The sequence below is a fragment of the Candoia aspera genome, chromosome 17 (assembly GCF_035149785.1).
Source record: "Candoia aspera isolate rCanAsp1 chromosome 17, rCanAsp1.hap2, whole genome shotgun sequence".
Classification (NCBI taxonomy): domain Eukaryota; kingdom Metazoa; phylum Chordata; class Lepidosauria; order Squamata; family Boidae; genus Candoia; species Candoia aspera.
Genome location: NC_086169.1, coordinates 9,897,234 through 9,920,480, shown reverse-complemented (window position 1 = coordinate 9,920,480; position 23,247 = coordinate 9,897,234). Strand labels below are relative to the sequence as shown.

Here is a 23,247-nt window from a genome sequence, read left to right as displayed (position 1 = left end):
GGCTTGGTGCACCCCAAAGGGCTGTCCGTGGTGTGCAAAATCCCCCACTTCCAGGGACTCACCTCACCGAAGGCCCCTCTTCCAATCACCTTCAAGATCTCAAAGTCATCTCGACACAAACTCAGTTGCTTTGCACGGGCAACCAACGGGGAGGCTTAAAAGAGAAGAAAAATAAACACGTTTTTCCCAGTCAGTCATCAGCCTCAATGGCACCCATCCAAAACCTGCTTCACCAGATTAGTTAAAGATCCAGCAATTATGCATGCTGAGCTTGATTAATTTTAAACTTGGTTAGTTTTTCTGTAGCCCATGTGGCTCTTTGGTGATTCAGGGGCTCCCAGAACTGAGTTCATTCTGTACCAGGTTAAGGAACCTGGGAAGGCCTGGCTAAAAAATAGCATCTCTCCTAATTTTCACATCTGCTCTTTTAAAGCTCTCTCTTGATTGCCTGCTTCATGTAATAAAATTCACCTGGTTATGGAATTTGCTGGCTTCACATAAACACAAAATGCCCCCTCCCCAAACTAACCCACCCCTGGTTTTCTTAGCAGCAATATGGAAAGGGTTTCCCTACTGTCTTCTTCTGGGCTGTTTTTTTCACTTTTTTCTTTAGATTTTTTTTTATCCCGCCTTTATTATTTTTATAAATAACTCAAGGCAGTGAGCATACCTAATATGCCTTCCTCCTCCTATTTTCCCCACAACAACAACCCTGTGAGGTGGGCTGGGCTGAGAGAAAGAGACTGGCCCAAAGTCACCCAGCCGGCTTTCGTGCCTAAGGCAGGATGAGAACTCTCAGCCTCCTGGTTTCTAGCCTAGCTGATATCCACGTGATCTCCTAGTGGTCTCCCATCCAAATCCTAATCAGGTCTGAGCCTAAGCTGCAGAACAAGGCAGAGACCTTGGAAGAGACCGTTCTGCCCAGAGAGACAGAGGGGAACAATTGAGTGGGGCAGCCTCTGCACCACCCCTGAGGTGTTTGATGCAATCCTGAATCAAAAAGTGTTCCAGTGGGACTGCAGGTAATGTGACTTTCTGGACTCATTTTATTCTGATAAGCAGAGCTGGTTCCACTAGCCTGACGCTAAGCACCAGGCCCTTTGTGCTTCTGGAAGCCAGAGTCTCCCCTGCACTCGTTTCTCCCCGGGGAGATGGGGAGTGGATGGGCGAAGCCGGGAAGTGCAGAAGCTGCGGTCCGAGCTGCAGTGAACCAACTCGTTCTCCCGCCTGCTGCTGCCTCAGCCGTTGCCCTGGGAGGGACGGGCTGCGTGTCCCGTCCCGCCTGGCTTGGCGCACCTGCTCCCGGTCCAGGACCTGCTCGTTCTGCAGAGAAGGAAGCCTGCAAGCCACCCACCACCTTGCTTCGGTCGGAACAAGAAACGCACTGCCAGGCGCAGCTCTGAGAACCTTTTCTATGGAAAAGAACAAGTTTCTAGCCCTTATGGCGACAGAGACCCCCGGGGGGGCCAAGCAGGATTCCCAGATGAGGGATGGGAAGCTTTCAGAGCCCTTTCACACTTTCTTTGGAAGGTGTTCAGAAAACTGACTTAGTCCTCAATTTGCACACTTCACAGCCAGGAACGGACCTCGGAGCCAAAGGCGCCCCGGCGCACCTCCTGCCTGCGGGCAGAGCCGTTCCTGAATAATACAAGGCTTACCGGGACTTTGTTCTGCAAAACTCTGTGGAGCTGTGGTCGCTCTTTGCAAATCTGGTCCCCCAGCAGGGCTGGGTTCTCGCTTGGTGGCTGCTTCACACGCTCCGCTTACATTTCTACAGGAGCTGGTGCTGCCAAGGAAGGGTCCTGGACACGTTTTCCTCTGGATCCTATTTCTGCCAGACGCATGTAGCAGACACTCCCAAAGCATCAGGCGCCTCCTGCAGCCTCCAGCGTTTGGGGACTGCCGCCCCCATTATCCCCAGAGCCATGACCTTCTAGTGCAGTGGTTCTCAACCTTGGGGACTTGGAGATGGATGGACTTCAACTCCCAGAATTCCAGCCAGCTGGGTCGAAGTCCACCCAACCTCAAGTTCCTAAGTTTGAGAAACCCTGCTCTAGAGGGCCCGTTTGACCATCAGTGGGAGAGCGCAGGGTCTCAGGATAAACTTTGTACGGAGCATCGCTTATACAGAAACACAAGGAGAAAATAAGAGCCTCTCTTATTTTAGGGAGGAGGAGGAGGAGGAAGAGAAGCCCAATTAAAATTAATTTATATTAGCCCAAGTTTAAACCAGGTAGAAGCTAAGTGACAGAGAGCTTTATTGATCAGGGATCACATACAATTTCCTTCCTGCCTGCCTGCCTGCCTGCCTGCCTTCCCCCCTCCCTCTCCTTCTTCCCTTCCATCCCATCCCATCCCTTTCTCTCTCTCTCTCATCTCTCTACCATTCTCTCTCTCTCTCTTCCCAGCCAGACCTGTTTTCAGTTGTAACTGAAAGCACAATAAAGAGTTACCGATTAAATCGACGACAGAGGGGAGATTCTGGCTGAATATGAGGAGGAGTGTCACAATGCCGTGAACCCTGCTGAGCAGCAGCACTGTCTGCTCCAACTGGGGGGGCCTCCCCCTCTTCGGTGGTTCTCCAAGGGAGGCTGGGGGGCTCTCTGCCAGGGTCAGTTCACTGGATTTCCCCACTTAGCAATGGGCAGGGCTAGATGACCTCGAAGGCCCCTTCCCATCTCCTCTGTTCTAGGATGCGACAGCTGGAGCAGAAGAGGGGGTTTTCCATGAACCCCCAATCACTGGGCTTCGACAGAGGAACACTGAGGGGTGGGGGGGAACGTGCAAACAGACTTTCACCCTCCCCCAGGGTCTGAAGGGCCCTGAACAGTCCTGGGCTGTCTCATCAGGGAGAAAAAGACCCTGGTCCTTCACTCAGGGGATTGCCACACTTCTATGCCTGGCAGTTGTTTTTGGAGCCCGGAGACCCTGTTGCGGGCACCCTCGCAAAATGGCTGCTGTGGAGAACGTATCCTAAGTCCCCTGCCCCCTCTTCATCCTTCTTCTGGCATCCTTGCCAGCAATGAACCTCCACTGCCCATCCTTTTCATTTTTAAAGAGAGCTTGAGGCTCATAAAGGTGAGGCTGGAAGCTGGCACTTTGCTTGGCAGCACATCTGCTTCCTTTTGCACTTTTGGAAAATCTTACATTAAAAAAAAAGTCAGTTAGACAGGAACGCCCATGTTGGGGATCCAGTCTTTACATTCCCAAACACCCAGGAGAAACGCCTTTGTGTTTTCAGCTGCTGAGCGGAAATGACTCTTGGATTCTTGGCACCATGCAGAAAAGGATCCAGGATCTATAGTTCCAATAACTAGAATGTTATAATTGCTGGATCCCTCTTTCAAAGAAGCATAATGCTGTGGCTCCATTCACACAACACACTGACCTGGGTCCGTTAAAGACCTGGGCAGGGTTAAAGCCTGCTTGGTTCATTGGTCTTATGGCTTGGTATTCCGGGCAAACCCAACCATTGATTAGTTTGTAGTTTGGCGCACTGTACAAAAGCATTAATGCAGTCACTACAATGCCCATGTTGTGTGAACACGCCCTGAGTATCATAAAAACCTGGAGGCTCGGCTGACCATGTGCAGCCAGGAGGGAGAAATTAATTACTGAAATGAGGGCGTGCGTTGAATTTTTAAAGCATTTTTTAAAATAATTTTGAAGACATTTTACCTGTGTCAAGGTAAATCTGGGCTGCCCATCGACAGGTTCACAGAATATCTAGTTAAAATAATTTACTTTTTGGGGTGTGGCCCCCACCTGAGCTTCTTAAAATGCTGCTGTGCTATGGTAATAGTACAAGGAGAGAGATGAGGAAGGTCGTTACATGCATGGGAAGAAATGGTACTTTATCAACTGCAATTTTCATTCCCGTTTCAACTCATTCTGAGCAAATTTCAATCGATCAATAGCCTATTTTTGCATTTGCTGGCCAGAATCCGGTTTTGTAGATTTGGGGGAGGGTGACACACCTCTGCAGATTGTGCAGAATCCAAAGATTTAATGAAAGATCTTGGGATGAACTGCTCCAAAACTTAATCTGAGACAGATCACCAGTCCTGCTAAAAAAATCCTATAGCCATTTAACATTGATCTGTCTCATTCTTCGGCTGGGAATTTGCAGAATTGTGTTGATAAATGTTTTGGAAATAATGTTCTCATCTTGTACATCCAGAAGTTTCAGCTGAGATAGATAGATAGATAGATAGATAGATAGATAGATAGATAGATAGATAGATAGATAGATAGATAACATGATCAGGCAAAAGGTGACTTGTCTTAGAATATAACATTACAGTCAGCAGTTAGAAAAGGCACCAAGCAGTGATCCCTCTGTTTGTCAGAGAGCCTTGTGCTTGCTTCATTCCAGGAAATATTAGCATCAAGTATGTCTTTGTTTTATTAGAAAACAATAAATCACCGCCCCTCGGAAATCCGTGTGTGATAGAATTAAATCATTTCCTTTAAACACTCCCTAACAGATTTCCCTTTTGTTTATTTTTTGTTGTTGTTTATTTTGCTTATATCTTGCAAGTTCCTCAGTTTATATAACCTACTTAATCCAGGTCAGATAAAGATGCAGCAAGTACATTCACACAGCATATTCCGTTTATTTAGGGGAAATCTGTTTCTTTTTGTTCGTAATTTGGGGGTAGTTTTATTAGACAAATCTGAAGCGTTTTGCTAGAGTGGGGTTTACAATACAGGTAGTCCTCAATTTACAACCACAATTGGGACCAGAACTTCTGTACTAAATGATGTGGTTGTTAAGTGAGTCAAACCCAATTTTATCTTTTGGTGGTTGTTAAGTGAATCCGGTACCCACATTAACTTTGCTTGTCGGAAGCTGGCTGGGAAGGTCACAAATGTCAATCCCATGACCCTGGGATGCTGCAACCGTCGTAAATACACGCTGGCTGCCAAACACCCAAATTTTGATCACGTGACCACGGGGACACTGCGATGGTTGTAAGTGTGAGGACCGGTCATAAGTCACTTTTTTCAGCACCGTCGTAATTTCAAACAGTCGTAAGTCAAGGACCACCTGTATTGTGCCAACCAGAAAATGAGTCCATTCCAGACTCAGGAGAAGCGGTGAGGTTTTTTCCTGATCTGGTTAATTTGTTGTGTGAATCAAGCCTCATTGATCTTAGCTGGTCGCTCAGCAGCTAAGCAGATGCATTCAGCAAGGGGATACCCGGCATTTGTTTTACAGCACAGCCGGAAAAGGGCAGTCCAGATGCACGTGCAGAAAGGTGGGAACCCCTTCTCCCTTGTTTGCTGGGTCTTGTGAACTGGGACTCTCCTCCCTCTCCTCCCAAATCCTTTCGGATCTTTGTCTCATGACGGACAACCCGGCTCAGGCCCAGGCAGGCCCCACAAAACCAGCAGGACTGCATTCCACAAGGTGCAAGCAGGGTGGGGACCGTGCGGAGACCGAATCCCATGTTGCCCAGAGTAGCAGCTCTGCCTTCTGGGTCCCCGCCCGCCCCCCCACTTCAAAAAGAGCTGTTGGACACGGCTCTGGGTGCAAACTGGTGGCCTCCACGCAGAGTCACCCACAGCTCCCTGTCCGGCTGCTCTGTCAGTTCAGCAAAGAGGAGGGAATCTTAACGGGACTGAAACAAACAATGGTGGAGATTCGAATTCCTTATTCGCATTGTTCAAAAATCGTTTAATGTATTTTCTTTTCTTATGGTTAATGCCTCATCAATGCTATATTGAGCACTAACTGCACAGTCTTGGTACTGTACTTCCTTTGTCCATTTATAGATATATTTATTTATATTTATTTAGGGTTTTTTTTCCCTTTTCAGAGTTGCTGAGAGTCGGGCACCATATAAGTTTAATAAATAACAACAACAACAACTACCATTATTGTTATTATTATCTTTTGCTTGCTTGTTCGCGCTTTTTCCTTTTTAAAAAGTGATTAATATTTTTTAAAAAAACATCAAACCTTGGTCTTTCTCCTAAAGAGGATCAGCTACAAACCTGGATGGCTACCGTAAGTGGCTGGATTTGCACAAGATACTGTCATGAGCACTGATGGTGAGCAGGAGGGGGGCTTGATCCAGGGGGGAAAATGCATGCGTAGTAGTGAGGGGTTGAGCAGCCATTCAAAGAGACACAGAACAGACCCGCCTTGACTTTTGGGGTTTGTCTGTCTGGGTTTTCTCACGCTTCTTCAGTTTGTTAGGATTTTCTGTCTAATGTAGCAATAATCAAACACTAGAGACCTATTCCTCGTCTCAGCGTGGTTCCTGACTGTTAGGACACTAACCAAGTTTAACCAAACCATGGTTTACTGAAGGAAGCATGAGTTTGCACAACATACTGGGGGTCAGCGTTAAAGAAATATACCTCATCCCATTTCGTCATGTCGATTGTTTGGCTGTCCCCTGACTTAATCTGGGAAGCCGGGTTCTGACTGTGTTGTGGCTGCACTCACACCACAGAATGTCAGTTGTGTGAGTTTACCCATCTTCTGGGCTGGCCCAAGACGCTGAGCCACGAACTGACCAAATGTACTGGATTCACAGAATATACTCACACATATTCACAGCAGCATGGACACAGCTAGATGTTCAGCCAAGCTTAACCCCGTTAGGTCAAGACCAAGCAAATGCATTTAGACCAGTGTTGCTGGCTGGGGAATTCTGGGAGTTGAAGTCCACACATCTTAAAGTGCCCAAGTTTGAAAAACACTGATTTAGACAGTCTGCTAAACTACTGCAGAGCATAATAGGCTTCAAGACCACTGAGACAAGGATTCCTGGAGATGCAAAAGCTAACTTTGGTTGCTAATAGCAACCAGGAGGGGGAAGTCTGATAGTTCAGCAGCTCCCCTACCTGTCAGGATTCAGCCTGAAAAGTTTTCTCTACTCACTGTCATTTGAAGATTGATAATGCCCTTTTAAGGATAATGTAGCTTTGGCCTTTCGTTGTATCTTTCTCTAATCAAAGCTGCTTTTTTTCCCTCCCACCTGGCAAACACCGCCCTGCTGAAACCGAGAGGCAGCTGGCAATCCGGACCTGCCCAACCAGGTTCGCCTTGCCAGGTTGCCTGGGCGACAGGAACAACAAGCATCTCGGCCATGCCTTCCCCCGCCAGCGATGCGCCAACCTCGAGGCGTGCGCCAAGGCGGGGAGCAATTCGAACCCTGCAGGGGTTGCTGGAATTTGCACCCCTTCGAGGAGCAGCTGGGGGGTGGCCCAGTGGGGAGGGGGCTGAGGGGGGAGAGCCCGGAGCCATTCGGATGGGACCGTACCACCAAGCGTGGGTTAAATGCAAGGCAGCCGAGAGATACCTGAGCCAGGGAGAAGAGTTTGGGCCTGGCTCAGAGAAGAAGCTCCATTGCAATGCACGAAGAATGTTTCTGGGTCAACCCCTCCAGCTCCCTCCCAGGTATGGTCAAAACAGTCAAAATGGCAGCCACAGCAGCGCAACTGAAGCTCTGCCTGGTTTTGACATGCGACATGCATTAAAACATGGGCAGAGCATTAGTCAGTGTCAGCACCATCTTGGCTCTTTTGGCCACACCCTGCAGCCCCCCCCCCACTCCCTCCTGAAACCATGAGGACTGGAACTTTGATTTTGTTTTTGATTTTGTTGACCTACTCCCCGAAGCTGCTCCTGAATTGTCAGTTCTGGGCACCACATTGCAAAATGGATGGTGACACCTTGCAGAGGAGGGCTACCCAGGAGCTGAGGGGTCTGGGACACGGCCCCAGCGAGGAACTGGGTGATTTTAGCTTGCAGACAATAAGAGTAAGGAAAAACACAATAACAGACTTCTAATATTGGAAGTATTGTCAAAGACAAGGGAGTGGAGTCATTTTCTGCGGCCAAAGGGCAGGACCAGGACCAGGACCAGGACCAGCGGGAAAAACTACAGGTAGTCCTCACTTAACAATCATTCATTTAGTTTGGACTTACAACAGTGTTGAAAAAAAGACTTATGATCGGTTCTCACACTTATGTCCGTCACAGCGTCCGTGCAGTCACGATTGTGATTTGGGCACTTGGCAACCGGTTTGCATTGATGACCATCACGGTGTCCTGTGGTCACATGATCTCCATTTTTGACCTCCCTGGCCAGCTCCTGGCAAGCAAAATCAACAGGGAACCGCATGATTTGCTTAACGACCACACGGTTTGCTTTACACCTGTGGTGATTCACTTAATGGCCATGGCAAAAAAGGTCATAAAATTGGGTTGGATTCGCTTAATGACCGCTTTGCTTAGCAACCAAAATTCCGGTCCCAATTGTGGTTGTTAAGTGAGGACTACCTGTACAAAGAACATGGTTTGGGCTAGACCTCAGGAGACATTTCCTGGCTGTACAAGTTGTTAGCCAGCGGAACCGGCTGCCACATGAAGGGGTGAGCTCTCCTTTCGCTAAAGCTCTTCAGACCGAGGCTCTGGCGGATGCCGCACTGAGCAGGCCGTCGGGCTGGAAGACCAACCCCGTGATTTCATGATTCGCCGTCAGAGAAGAGAGACGGTCCTAATGTATGGCAAGTCAGCATCTCAGCGGTTGTTAATTAAACGAAATGAATTTCATTTTTTTTCCTGGCCCAACCCACTGTTGGGAAGGCAATGCCGGGCTTGTCAATCAAAGGCTCCTGAAATCCTCAGCTCGACCAGTTACCGATCTCTTCGAATATTGGCTTGTTCCCTTTATTCAGAACCATGAGGACTAGAGTCTTATCTGACTTAGAAGGGAAGGGCTAAATCTTTGCAATGGCGTACCTCCTCTGGGCACCGTGGCTGTCCCCACGAGACACCCTGCACCACAAGCCAACCAGGAACATTTTCGCTTGTAGTGTCCTACACACCCAGATGCTGAGTAGGCCTGGCAACATACCTCCACCCGGTTACTGAATTGCCTATTTCCCGGCTTTGCAAAATACACCGAACGTTGGATTTGCCCAACATGCCAATCTGCAAAGCAGGCAGCATGAAGGCGGCTTTAGGTTTTTAACTCGCCTGTTGTGGGCACCATGCAAACACAGCTGGTTTTACTAACTGCCCAAGACGCTTGTTACACGCCTCTGAGAAACTAATGGTTGATGCTGTGGTGATCGCTAAAGGGATCTTGGGCCTACAGATCGCCAGCAAAGAGTCCCTAAGGGCTGACTTGAGCTATTCCGGCTGATAAAAATGGTACAGCAGCCAGAGGTCTCCGCTGTGCAAGGATCTCAAGAAAAAGTCTCATAAGGGCATCTATTCCACCCTCCAGCAAGGATCTGTAGACAGAAGACCAGCCATGGACCTTGGGCTATTCCCAGAGCTGCCCATTTAGACACCACCAAAGCAGTTTCTGATGTTAAAAAGTGTGCCTTGTCCCATGTCTCTGGCACCCAGGGAGTCCTGCCTGGGCCAATGCCTTCCACAGGAAATTGTGACAGACTTCCGGATAAAACCCAGTCTGTTCAAAGTGGAATGCCAAAACTAGCTGTGTTCATCGATCATTCAGGGCAGTGTTTCTGAAAAAGCTGGCTGGGGAATTCTGGGAGTTGAAGTCCACCCATCTTCAAGCGGCCAAAGTTCAGAAACACTGGTCCAGGGTGTTATGGGGACACTGGAGGTCTTCAAACAGAGGTTGGACCTTGTAGACCTAGCAGAATTTTCATCAATCTGGGGATGGGCTGGATGACCTCTAACAGCCCTTCCAACCCTATGATTCGAGGAACCCAGGACCTGAGTGAATTCCACAGATGCCATCCCAGTTGACCACTGATAGCAGCATCATGCAGAAGACCCATCGGCAGCCTGCCAACAATACTGAGCTACGCATCGGCTTCTTCAGTCAGATGCCTTGCGGCTCGCTCCCAGATCCTCCTGTCTCTCTTTGCACCCGGAATCCCTGGAAAAAACATTGACGCTGCAAGATGGGGACCCACCCACTCAACACCCAAGCCTGAAGAACAGGTCTGGCTGGGGAGTGCAATTCGCACGGCGAAGAAGACACCGCAGGGAAAGGGGGTGGGTGATAAGAATTACATCACATACGGTATCTCGCTCCCCCATGCCTCCCCCTCGCCCCACACATTAAAAAAAATAAGGCAAAATAATTGGCGGTGCAAGATCTGTGCAGGACACTAGGCATCTGTGCAACAGAGAAGTGAATGGTTCAATTCCCACAACCCGCTGTTCGAATGTGCATCTGTGCCACTTTAAAAAGAGCAGGAGAGGAACCTATTGAACAGCCTCCCACAAGTCCAGCTCAGCCCCTGCTGACTTTGTGGGCCTTTATTGTTTGTTTATTTATTTATTAAATTTATATAGCCGCCCATCTCATGACAAGTGACTCGGGGCAGTGTACAACAAAGCTAAAACAGGTAATTAATAAATTATTATTATTATTTATTAAATTTATATCACCGCCCATCTCCCCCAATGGGGGACTCTGGGTGGTTTACAATAAAATAACACTAAAAACATAACCATCTAAAAATTACCATTAAAATATACATAAAAACAACTGTAAAATCCAAGTGGAGGTGGAACACAATCAACACAATCAAATACTAAATGCTAAACAATCCATATTGGAGGGGCCACCCAGATATGAACCATGGACCTCTGGGAAAACATGCCCTCGTTTTCTTGGCTGTGAGATTTCCTGGTGGTCTCCCATTCAAGTATTAATCCAAAAGTCGAATTCTGGCAGACTTTTTGGATTAGCCGAGATCAAGTGGATGCTGCTACTTCTTTGGTTTGCCTTTCAGTGCAAATCTAACTGCAACTAAAGCTTAATTTTCACCGAGAAATCTCGGTTCGCCAGAGATTTGGAATATAGTTGGCCTATTTTTTTTAAAGATTTATTGAGAGATAGTCCATAGGCATACACTCCTGAAAATAAGTTAAATGAATACATTACAGCAGCGGTATTGTATGGATATAGGACCCAAAATTGCAACTAGAAACCGCTTCCAATGGAAAACAAGTTCTCCAGAATAGATGAAATAGATGATAGACAGACAGACAGACAGACAGAAATAGGCAGAGGTAGATGACAGAGATACACAGGGTAGTGCGACTTTTAAAAAAATTCTTCAGTTCAGTGAATCAAATTTAACCAATTCACAAGAGCAACATGGAATCAAATAGGAGAAATCTGCAAAAACAAAAAGCATGGCTAGCTGGGGAAGTCTGGGAGTTGAAGTCCACCCATCTTAAAGTTGCCAAGGTCGAGAAATCAGCTATCAAGCAGGGCTGAATTTCCCTCTGTATTTTGAATGGCCTCTTGGACCAGACACCAAGGAGAATGCGGAGACATTGGTTCAGAGAAGGGTAGCAGGGAAGGAAGGTTAAGAGCTGGAAATTAAGAGAGGGCAGGTGAAGAGGAAATTCACAGAGGTGGGAGCCATTTTTTGGACCCCCCCCCAAAAGAGGGGCTTCTGAAGGGCCAGTTTCGTCCTATTTTGACCCGAGGTTCAGGCCGTGAGCTGAAGCGATAGGAAAGCCAATTCTATTCCAAGTCGGGATAAACAGCCTTCATGGAAGAGCAGTTTGATGGCAGAACGAGGGGCCCCCAAAGGATTTTTATTTATTCATTTATTTTATAAATTCATTCACCGCCCATCTCTCCCTCACAGGGGGGCTCTTAATTAATTTTGATTAAAAGGAGGCAGATTCTGGCTTAATATTAGGAACATAAAAAAGTCCAAGCTGTCAAAGAAGTTTGGCAGAGGAACCAAAGACCCATGAGGTGATGGGCAAGGCACAGGCATGGATCCTTAAAACCCCATGGCTCGACACCTCCGTGATTCCTCCTTTTGGGGTTTCCAAGAATCCAGATTCCACAGAGTTCCAGGTGGTTCTGCCCGGCTGCGGGGGAGATGCCCTCCGAACCCCAGCAGCTGCATTTCCACGCAACCCACGCAGCCGTCAAAGCTGTCCAGCAAGACAGCAAAAGAGGTTTCATGCATGGGGTGGGGTCAGAAGGCTTCTTCTCATCCACCTCAAAGAGATTAGTCACCTTCTTGCTTAGCGCTCCGTGTTCTTCCTTGCAATCCCTGGCACACTCCCACGAGAGTGACTCCTTTGTTCTGGGATAACCCCGTGATGGAATCCAGGCTAGGAAAGGGCTGCTGCCTCTTACTGCCTTAACAGGCCAATTTTCATTACACATGCAGACGGTGATGGGGGAATCTCCGGGACCCCCTTGATACAGCCCAAACAGACTGATTTTCTTCCCTCTCTCTTACTACAGCCGAACCACATTCGCCTCTTCAAATTAAAAATGCCTCAACCAACTTTACGGAACAGGCAAGTCTTCGGGTGGCGGTGTGCAGATCAGGATGTGGATTGGTGCCTTTTCTAGGAAGGTCTAAATTAGAGCCATCCAGAGGACTAAAAAAGGTGTGTACGATGGTAGCCAAGGTCTCACCACCATTGGTAGTTATGGGGAACAGCGAGTTCCAGAATGAAAGGGAGCACGTAATTCTAACAAATGATAAAGAAAGATTGGAATTGTGTTCTTCTCAAGCCTTTAGAAAAACACCACAGTTGAGCTGGGTTCAAACCTTGTTTAACCGCATCCGTGAAAATCTAGCATTCGCACCCCTGCGTGACTTCATCTTGCCCTGCACGATGGGACCGCAGCCAATACGTTTACCGGCTTGAGATCCAACGCCACCCGAGGGACAATTTTTTGGGCCAAGTCGAGCGTCTCAGTAACGGCCTTCCCGGATCAGAGGAGGCCCGCGTTAAACTTTGCCCACTTGTGCATTTTGTCACGTGGAAATAATTTGAAACCAGGTTGCTCTCCGCTCATGCGTGCGTTTGGCAGAGGGGAACTTCCCTGCTCGCGTGAAGGGGATACAGTTAAAGGAAAAATGTCTTTCATCCCCAGCTATTACATCCCTGAACTCAAAACCCAACTTTTGGGTAGCAGTGCAGGAAGGAACTTTTCACATTATGCAGCCTCGCCTTTCTTCCGGTCTTGGTTATTCCTGTCTCTCTTTCCAGATAACCCAGGGCTAGGAGGGGGAAGCCGGTCTTAGGGAGCGAGAAAAACAGCTCTTTCTGCCATATCTCACAATCTGCAATATATTTGCAAAATAGGACTCTATATTGGTAAATTACTACTATTATTAGGACTACCCATCATTTGAGGGTTTAGTGTGTGGGGCTGCAGCTTACAGCATCTGAGTTAGCAGGGCACGTTAAAAGTAGAATTTCGATTGCATCATTGTGGCTGCCATCTTGACTTTTTTGACTATACCTTGTGGACATCCCTGAAGGTGGAGATGATGGGATTTAGGATTGAACATACCTAGATGAACCCAGGTTACAGAAGGCTGACTCAGGTTGTGAGCAGCTCTTGGTTCGCAGTATGTTGAAGCTTCCTGTTTAAATCAGCAGTTTTCAACAGAACCATGAGGACTAGAATCTTGCTGAGGAAGAGTCACCTCAGAATGGTAGGGCAGCAAGTTCAGTTGTTCATAGCATGCAGGAGACCTTGTCTGAGTTCTCTAGCTAACTAATTCACTCTCTACCTTTCTGACTAATCTTTTACCTCTCTTTGAAGAGTCCTTGGGGTGACTTGCCCATATTTCTGATTTCCACAAGTCTCAGCCAGCGTTTCTCCACCTCAGCAACTTCCAGATGGGTGGGCTTCAACTCCCAGAATTCCCCAGCCAGCATGGTCTTTGCCGGCTGTGTGAACCAGACCATCACCTGCAGCCAGAAGATGGTCTTGTTTCAAGGGAGACACACGTTCTAACAGCCAATTGTGTTTGGCTAATCTGGGCTTCGTGTGTTGTCTGAATCCAGCCTCAGCAAGAGAAAAGGGGTTTTCACACCAGGTGGATGAAACAATGAAATCTGGGAAGGGAAGGTTTGTGAGTCAAAGAAAATTAGCTCAATTTTGATGCGGAAAACAGACCCCAGATGTGGGCAGGTGTGCAGGAAATACACCCACCTTTTTCATTCAACAGGTCCCCTGGTTATATGGCGCTTGTGGGTGCAATTCAAGGTGCGGATTGTGGCCTTCCGTGGCACAAGAGCCTCTGAGTACAGAACTTCTGCCCGCCTGATAAAGATCCAACAGGTTGGGCGCGCTTCAGGTCTCCACTGTGACGCAGTGCCACTGAATGGGGCCAGGAAGGCTCCAAAAGCCCGGGCGAGGTGGCCAGGGGCTGGATTTATTTATTTACTTAATCAATTTATACAGCAGCCACCCTGCTCACGGCAACAACTCGAGGGGCGGCTGGATGAAGTTGTCTCTGGTGCAATTTTTTTTTTGCTCTTAATTGCTTGATTGCTTTGCGTTTATCTTAACCAAGACGCTGAATCTGCACTCAGCACTCCCATTATTTATCAAGAAAGTTATATCTGGAACTTTATTGCCATTCAGTCAATTGCTGCACACAGCCTTTAAATACATTAAAGCAGAAAGGTACGATGTCAACGTTTTAAATACAATTGGGGGTTGGGGGCTAAATATTCAGGAAGGGTCTCATCGCAGAGTTGCCAACCCCAGAGCCGAAAAAAGCTTCTCCCGAGCAATGTAAGCAACTTTGGATCCCTGTCTTTCTCATCTCAGGCCAGGCAAACTTTGAGATACGACAAGCCAACATTTTGGGGAATCTTGGCTTATGAGTGGCAAGAGGTACATAGAAAGGCTTGTTGCAGGCAACAGCTGGACCGAAGACCCCTGGCAACCAGGATGGCAAAGCAAAGTGAAGGCTAACCTTAATTGATGGATCCTTGCTGGTTTGTAAGCAAAAGGCAAGGGATCCCTAGTTTAGGGGAAGATGCTCAAATAGACCGTTCCTGGCTTGTTCAGCGCTCACAGCAGTAGGAATAAAAGTAAAAGAAGTCTATGAGAGAACTAGTGAAGGTATTAAACTAGGATAGTGTTTCTCAGCCTTGGCGAATTTATGGCTGGGGAATTCTGGGAGTTGAAATCCACCCATCTTAAACTCACCGAGGTTGAGAGACACTGGACTAGGAGCAGAGAGATCTGGGTTGAAGTCCCCCCTTAGCCATGGAGGCTCCCTGGGGAACTTTAGGACAGCCTACCTCACAGGACTGTTGGGGGAAAAGAGAAAAAAGTAGGAAGTGCTTTTTGTCCTCACTTAACAACCATTCGTATAGTGGCGGTTCAGAGTTACAACGGTGCTGAAAAAGCAACTTGCGACCAGTCCTCACACTTACAACTGCCGCAGCGTCCCCCCCATCACGCGATCACAATTTGGGCACTTGGCAGCCGGTTCGCATTTATGACCATCACAGCATCCCTTGGTCACGTGATTGCCATTTTCGACCTTCCCGGCTGGCTTCTGGCAAGCAAAATTTATGGGGAACCGCGTGATTCGCTTAACAACCACGTAGTTTGCTTAACAGCTGCAGTGATTTGCTTAATGACCGCCGCAAGAAAGGTCATAAGATCAGGTCAGATTTGCTTAATGACCGCTTCGCTTAGCAACTGAAATTCCAGTCCCAATTGTGGTTGTTAAGCAAGGTCTACCTGTATACGGTGCCTTGAGCTTCTTGAGGAAAGGACGACAGAAATCTTACAAAATCAAATCGTTTTCTCAAAGCGGCTACTTTGAGCTACGTGCTGGCTGGGGAATCCTGGGAGTTGAAGCCCACCCATCTTCAAGTGGCCGAGTTTGAAAACCACTGCTTTATCCCCAGCTTCCTATGTTTGGGGCATATTGTACTCTTGGGAATCGGGCGGCATGTCAGTTCAATAAATGACGGCAAGGGTTAGACCGTGCGGCCTCAGTTACCCCTTTGCTGTTTGCTCAGCCGCACATGCAGGGACACGGTCCATCACTGCCAGAAGCCTGGATAGCCACCGGGCAGTGCCAGAGCAGAACCAAACCACACAACGTTCCCAAAGGGAAACCAGGAAAGTGGGACAGCGAGTCATCCAAACCAGGCTTAACCCAGGCTTGCACCCTTACACCACAATGTGGTTCGCTTGCGGGAACCCAGCAACTACTGTTTGCAAACCTCAGCTGCCGGCTGCCCGTGAGTCATAGCCCCAACGAAATGTGGCTTCTTGAACAAACCAAGCTAGGTTTAAAAGCTTATTTACAGCTTTCCTCCAGACATCGCTCTTCCATCTGGGCACCTACAGGTAGTCCTCACTTAATGACCACAATAGGGACTGGAAAACAGGTTGTTACACGGTACAGTCATTAAGTGAGTCGCCACACGACCAGACCCAATTTTACGAGCATTTTTACTTCCCCAATGGATGTTTTTTGCTGGAAACCAGCAAAAAAAGGTCGCAAATCGTGATCACATGACTGCAGGACACTGCAACTGGTCGTAAATGTGAGCCGGCTGCCAAGCACCTAAATTGTGACCACATGACCGGGGGAGTTGTGCGACATTTTGCAACGGTCGTTAAGTGCAAGTATAGGTCATTGTGCTTTTTCCCGAGGCCGTAACTCTGGACCATTGTTCAACGAATGGTCATTAAGCAAGGACTACTTGAGAGTGCTGAGACCTCCTTGCCTTGAACACTTGCATGCACCCTCACCAAATTCCAGTCGATTCCCTCCCTGCATGCCCACTTGCTAACCAAACTGACTCTTTTTCTGGGCCCCTGCAATGTGTTATCAACGGGCCAGAGAGGCTGAGTTCACACAACATGCCGGAAAAAAGAGAATTAAGCTAGGTTAAAATTAACCAAGCTTAGCGCGCTCTGCGAATCCATCCCTGAGGTCTTGCAGCAAGCAAGCTAACTCAGTGCCTGTGCAAATCCCGCAAACGAGAACACAACTCGCTCCGTCTGTTTGGGCTCCAAAGATGTCAATCAACTCATCTGTCATGTGCTAAGGCTGAGCTTTTCATCAAATATTCCAAACCAACAGAAGAAAAAGTGACATCTAGATTCTAGAGAGCGCAAGTCTCTTTACAACGTACAACCATCTATCGTGTTTTAATTTCCCTGCACTGCACGGTGGGATCAACCCTCTTTCGCATCCCCAATTGCCCCACTCTTTGCAAACCGATAGGAGAGGGACCCAGAGTTGGGGTCTCTTGGGAGGGGCCCCATCATGCTCTCTCGCGCTAATAATGACTTTTGAGTTTCCGCCTGCCCAAAGAGTCAGCGTTCCACTTTTTTTATTTTGCAGGTAGAAAAGAAGAAAACCCAGGAGAGAGAAACACAAATGTGCATGAGTTTGATTGGTGATCAAAGATTGGGATGGGAATGAAAGGCAGAGCATTAATGGCTCATGCAGGAGGCACCACCTCCTTCACGATCAAAAGCTTTAAAACTTCTCCAGTTTTTTTAAAAAAAGGGGGTCTGGTGAGACGAACATCTTTTTTGCTTTTTGAGATCCCCTAGAAATGCTTTCAAGCTGGTTGGGTAGGAAGCTCTCCCTCTGCCAAAGGCAAATTACTTTCGGATTATAATGAAGTCCCACGAACTCTCACATCCCATGGGCTGACATCACCCCGTGAGGCTTTGCCAAAAGGCGCCCGATTACAACTGGGAAGTCAGGCTGGTGAAGCGTGGGGTGGGGGAGCCCAACATGCTGGCCCCTTTCTCCCCAGCGGGATTGAGGCGACTCGATTCTCCCTTCTGGGATGCGAAGGGCGCGACCCACAACTCTCACCTTGCCCAAGACAATCCCGGGCTGGTGGGAATGCGGGCCAAGAAGGTCAGTGGGGAGATGGAGGTTGTGGGCAAGGTGGTTACGCCAGCGAGGCTTCGTTTCTTGTGACTGGGCTTCTTGCACAGATGTCACCTGTTCCCATTCTGACAAACCTGCCTGATAGTTCTGCGTGAGTCAGAAGGTGTCCTCATTATGGAAACAAGAGTGAAGCAGCGACAGTGCAGATGTTTCTCCCACATCTGGACTGCAGTGCATTAAGCATCTCTGAGGATCTGCAAACTGCCCCTCTTGCAGTGTTTTTCAAACTTGGCCACTTTAAGATGGGTGGACTTCGACTCCCAGAACAGCACAGCTCCCAGCACAGCTGGCTGGGGAATCCACCCCACCTTAAAGTGGCCAAGTTTGAAAAACACTGCTTTATTTATTTTATTATTCAAATTTAATTACCGCCCATCTCCCTCATCAGCTTCCTCCTAACTCCCCTAGCAGGCTATTTTGCAGCTCTCAGCCCAGGTGGCAATGAGTGCCACAGTCCCATTGCCTCCCCCTGCCCCCTTGTTCGAATGGGCAAAAGAAAGGCCTTTTCTGCAGATGCAGGAGGGCAGAAGGCATTTTGTTCTGCTCCAGTTTCATCCAGAGGAAGGATTTCAGATCCTAGTTGTCAAATGTTTAAAGAGGAGATAGATGGATCGCAAAAGATTCCCAGGGAGGGGCCAAGGACAGCGAGGAGCTGGGAGGACCTGGATGGGTTTACACGGGTGGGTGGCACTCCGAAGGAGGGTCCATAGGCCGTTGCCCAGCTGCGGGCGTGCAGATTTGGGCGAAACATTACAGGAAGGGGGGGGGGAGGAAAGCAGGTCAACAAAGGAGAGATGGGGGGGACTCTTCCACCGGGGGACCCCTCGTTGCAGACTTCCTTTCCCCAAGAGCGGGGTGAGCACCCCCAGCCCGAGCGAAGCCCCCAAATTACCTCCCTATATAGAGAGGGGCAATTCACGTCGCCGGCCCGCCCCCGGTGCTCCTCCGCGGCGGGGGGAGGGGGGAGACGGGTCTGCCCGCGGCGGCGAGGCACTCTGCACGCGCCCAGAAGCCCCCCGGCCCGCGGCGGGACTCACCCCAGTCCAGGAACTGCTGCACGCTCCGCTCCCGCCGGAGGGGCCCGGCGCTGCACTCCCGGTGGACGCAGAGCAGCAGGTCGAGCAGCCCCTCCGCCGCCGCCGCCGCCGCGCCCCCCTCGGCCAGCAGGAGCCCCCGGAGGCCGGCCAGGCGCCGCTCCACCGGGCTGCACATGGTCCCCCCGGCGGCGGCGGCGGCGGCGGCGCGGGACGCGGAGGACGCGGGCGCCGGGCCGGATCCGCCGCCACCTCCGAGCCCCGAATGGGAGCAGCCAGCGCGAGGCGCCCCGCCCCGGTGCTCGGGGGCTGGGCGCAACCCGACACCGGGCCAGGTAGGAGGGCGCGCCGAGCCTCCGGAGAGCGCAGGGCGCACCGCAGCGCCCATCGCCCGCAGCCGCCGCCGGCCGACAGCCTCCGCGCCCCCCGCCGCCCCTCGGGCAGGAGCGGAGAAGGCGCCGCCGGCCGGGAAGGGGAAGGGGAGGCGGCGGCGGCGGCGGCGGCGGGGCGCTCCGACGGCGGAGGGCCGCCCCCGGGTTGCGACGCTGCGCGAAGGCTCCCCGCTCGCCCCCGCGCTGTTCTGGACCGCAGGAGGCGGCGGTCCGCTGTTGCGTTCTTCGGGGATGGGCCGTCCACTCCCCGTCTGGCCCCCGCCCTGAGACGTCCCGGTGGTCTTCCGTCCAAAAGTCGATCCTGCTTAACTTTTCTTAGATTAGTCAAAGTTGGCTTGGGCTTTGGCTCATAGACAGAACCTCCTCCGAGTCGAGCTTTGCAAGTTGCTATCCTAGAGGAAGGGGAAAGTTTCTCCTGCCCTTCCCCAGTCCTGGGATCTCCTGATGGTCTCCCTTCCCTGGACTAACCAGTCCAGTCTTTTCCCAGAGCTCAGCCAAGAATGGCTAGGTGCTGCCCCCTAGCGGGGCTCTTAAAATAAAACAGATGTCAGTGCATAGCTACATGAATAAATGAATCATAGAATCATAGGGTTGGGAGGGACCTTGGAGGTCCTCTAGTCCAACCCCATTCCATTCCTACTGACTTCATGGAGATATCTAACCAATGTGCTCAGCCACACCGCCATGGCTTTCTGGGGGGGATACTTTTTCAACTCCCCTGTCCAGCCACCAGCCGCAGGCATTTCCTGTTGGTCTCCCATCCAAGGACTAACAGAGTCCAACTCTATTCAGCTTATTAGTTTGTACGAGTGTTTATCTTTTTAAAAAGCTTCAATAAAAATCATATTAAAAAAATAATAAAGCAAAGACCAATTCTCTTTTCCAATTATTGGACCAGTTCTGTTGACCACAAGCAGTGTGTGAACACATTCAGCTGTAGAGGTCAGCCACCTCACACTCATCCTCCCCCCGACCCCCCCCCTTCCAAATGCACACTCAGGCCCGTAGACAGCAGACCTTATGGCTCTGCACTGTTGTTGTGTGTCTTTGCAAACTTGATTTGTGTATTTTCGATGTTTCTCTCCCCCCAAACAGCAGCTCAAGAAACTGCTGAACAACCCGCAGATCATCTTTTCCCCCAGCAACCCAGTGACACAGAAATGCTGCTCTTAAGCCTCCACAGCAGGCCCTCGAAAGCGTTCAGCTCATTGGAGATGCTTTAACACAAGGTCTGATTGTCCAGGACAGTGTTTCTCAACCTCGGCCGCTTTAAGATGGGTGGACTTCAACTCCCAGAATCCCCCAGCCAGCAGGATTCTGGGAGTTGAAGTCCACCCATCTTAAAGCGGCCGAGGTTGAAAAACACTGGTCCAGAACACTGTTTTGGTTCCAAGACTCCAGATCCAACCCTGGCATCTCTACAGTTGGTGGAAAACCAGTTCTGACAGAGAGGCTGAGTCAGATCAGCGAAAAACTCAGCTGCTGAATTTGCATAACACGCTAAGCTTGATTAACTTTAACCAGGATTAAAAATTTAAAAACTGGAGGGCGGGCAGAAGTTCAGCTAAGCTCCCTAAATGCAGGACACCGAGGTTAGCACCACGCAGCGGTGTGTTCGGCTAACACACAACCACCAATTTTGGGCTGAACAAGTTGGCCCGGTTCACATGCCAAGCTGGGGCAGGAAAGGCCTGGTTCTCACAACCTATTTGACCCCAGCTTAATGAGTTTGCGTTGTGAAAATTTAGCCTTGGAGAGAGAGGAATGCTGAGCCAAGAATGGCATGCACCCTTCTCTATCAAAATATTTGTTGCTGGTAACCTGAGTTTCCTTGGTATGGTTGTTGCATATGGAGGAAAGATGGGTCATTTTTAGATGACATCATTACGAGTCATGAATCCTCACTCGGTTTTGCACTTCCGAAATCTGGACTGGCTCCTTTTAAGCATCGAGATCTGTTTCCCACTGGATCACGTTTCGGGAGATGGGGTGTGCAAATGGGGAAAGGGTCTGAAGAGATCTGAAATCTTGGGGAGTGCCCAAGACACCTGGAATTTAAATCCAGCCTGATACGCCTCTTGCTCAGTCTTAAATGGAGTTTGTGGAGCAATTTTACCACTGTCATTCAGTCTGATGGCATTTTTTTTTAAATAAGGGGAAAAAACACACCCAGGAGATTTTCAACAACGGGGCGTACAATTGCACAATGTTGTAGAATTAGAGTTGGTAATGGCCTCAGAGGTCATCTGGTCGAACCCCCATTGCAAGATCCATCCCCTATGTTGAGACTTCTAATAAAAAACTCGTGTCATGTGGCAGGCAGTTCCACGGTCTAACAGCTTCTGGTCAGGAAGTTCCTCTCACCTCTGCTAGGCTAAAGTTAGCGTCTTAAACGGTCCCTTCTTATGGCCTGCCTCCCCTCTGGATTTGCTCCAATTCATGGTTGACCATTTTAAAGGGTGACTTTTCAGCCACTTGGCCCTTCCTTAAACCCCAAGATAAGGTGCCGGGGGTGGGAATCTTAGGAATCTTCTTCAGATCACCCCCAGAATGAGGCAGAAAAACAGAAGCCTCTTCTGCAGGGGAAATGCCAGGAAGGGCGGCGGGTGGATTTGGGGGCAGCCTCGTACGGTGTCTGCCCATCTTGCCCATCCTTGGACACGGTCCTGCTCTTGCGCTAAGTGCTCAGAGGGGGCTCGAACAGATGTTGCTCCCTCCCCCCAATGCCGAGGGTTGGGTTACGGCTGCCAACAGCTGCGAGGGGCCTTTCAGCCGCCCAAAATAAGAGCCTTGGCTCCCTGCCTGTTTCCTATTCCCTTCCCTGATCGGTGCTAGAATGACTGTTTTCAAAATGAGTAGGCTGGAAATCCGGCCAGAGCAGACACGCCCGGCTGCCTAGGGGCTCTCGGAAACCCAGGCTATATGGAGATGGGAAGAAATGACTCAGGCGGTGCCCATGCCCGGGAACCTTGGCATTCCTGGCCAGGAGGAAGCTGGGCAAGGACCCTTGCAGATTCCCAAGCAGCTTTATTCCCCCTCCCTCTGCCCAGCACTCTTCCCCAAAACTTGCGCTGCAGAAAATTAGAAAATTTCAGCCTTGGCAGAAGGCGATCCCTAATTCCAAAATGCACCTTGGTGTCCAAACGCAAAACACGGCAGCCTTCAAAGCTATTTCTGACCTCTTCACGTTAAAACGGAGGTAGTTGGTTTTTGGTGTCCCCTGGATGGGGAGGATTTTCCAACTTCCCCATCTAGACTATAGCCCTGGGCGTTCCTTGTGATCTCCCATCCACACACCAAGCAGTCCGGCCCTACTTTGCCTTTCTGAGGGCAGCTGAGAACAGGTAAATGTTTGCAACTGTGACACACCCTGTAAACATTGGTACTGAGCGGCCTTTAAAAAACACGACTGAGGGAAAAGAACAGTCAAATAAATAAGGAATGATTGTGTTAATTAAAATTAAGCCTGGTCTTGGCCCAGCCTGCTGCAGGACGCTAGAGGGCGCCTCTTCGGCACACGGGAGGTCAAAAAGTGTGACATGCAATGCCTTACATTAGCATATAAACACAACACGTACGTATATAAAAATGTAACACCACATGCTGAACAGCCATCATGTTAGTCCAGATAGTTGTGAGAATCCAACCTGAGGGATTAGTTTTGGGTTTGGTGCATGGCACAGACCCAGGAACTGGGTTAAAGAAACCACGATAAAGTGGATAGCGTCAATCCAGACCCAGGGCAACCGTCTCCCTTCCACGGCCCTGTTCACACAACACTCAGGGAAAGGGTCCGCAGGCCGCATTCGCAGAGTGTGACCCGATTACAGGATCCATCATGATTAACCTTAATCATGGCTTGTCAGAAAATTGCTTAGAAGTCACAACTAAAACTGTTTTTCCTAGAGCTGGCTGGGGAATTCTGGGAGTTGAAGTCCACCCGTCTTCCAGTGGCCAAGGTTGAGAAACACAGTCTAGAGTGAATAAAATGACATTGTAAGCTACAGTTGGCTGTTTCTTCTCCCCTCCACAGCTGTGCTCCTGAACATAAGTGTCCCCAACCAAAAAATTAAACTACTTCCAAGTGGGAGTTCAATTCCTATTATCCCCAGCCAGCACAGTGCCTAAAGATTATGGGA

General features: G+C 49.4%; 1 protein-coding gene across 1 annotated transcript in view; it reads right to left on the bottom strand.

The window, feature by feature from the left end:
* CDC42BPG (CDC42 binding protein kinase gamma) overlaps positions 1–18,940 on the bottom strand; it is a 56,151-nt gene extending 37,211 nt beyond the window's left edge. Inside the window, exons 1-2 of the mRNA XM_063316710.1 lie at positions 18,720–18,940; positions 63–154 (exon numbers count right to left, since the gene is read on the bottom strand). Of these exons, the coding sequence (XP_063172780.1) occupies positions 63–154; positions 18,720–18,894 (267 nt within the window). The 5' untranslated portion in view covers positions 18,895–18,940. The remainder of the gene's footprint in view (positions 1–62; positions 155–18,719) is intronic.
* Between the last annotated feature and the right edge of the window lie 4,307 nt (positions 18,941–23,247).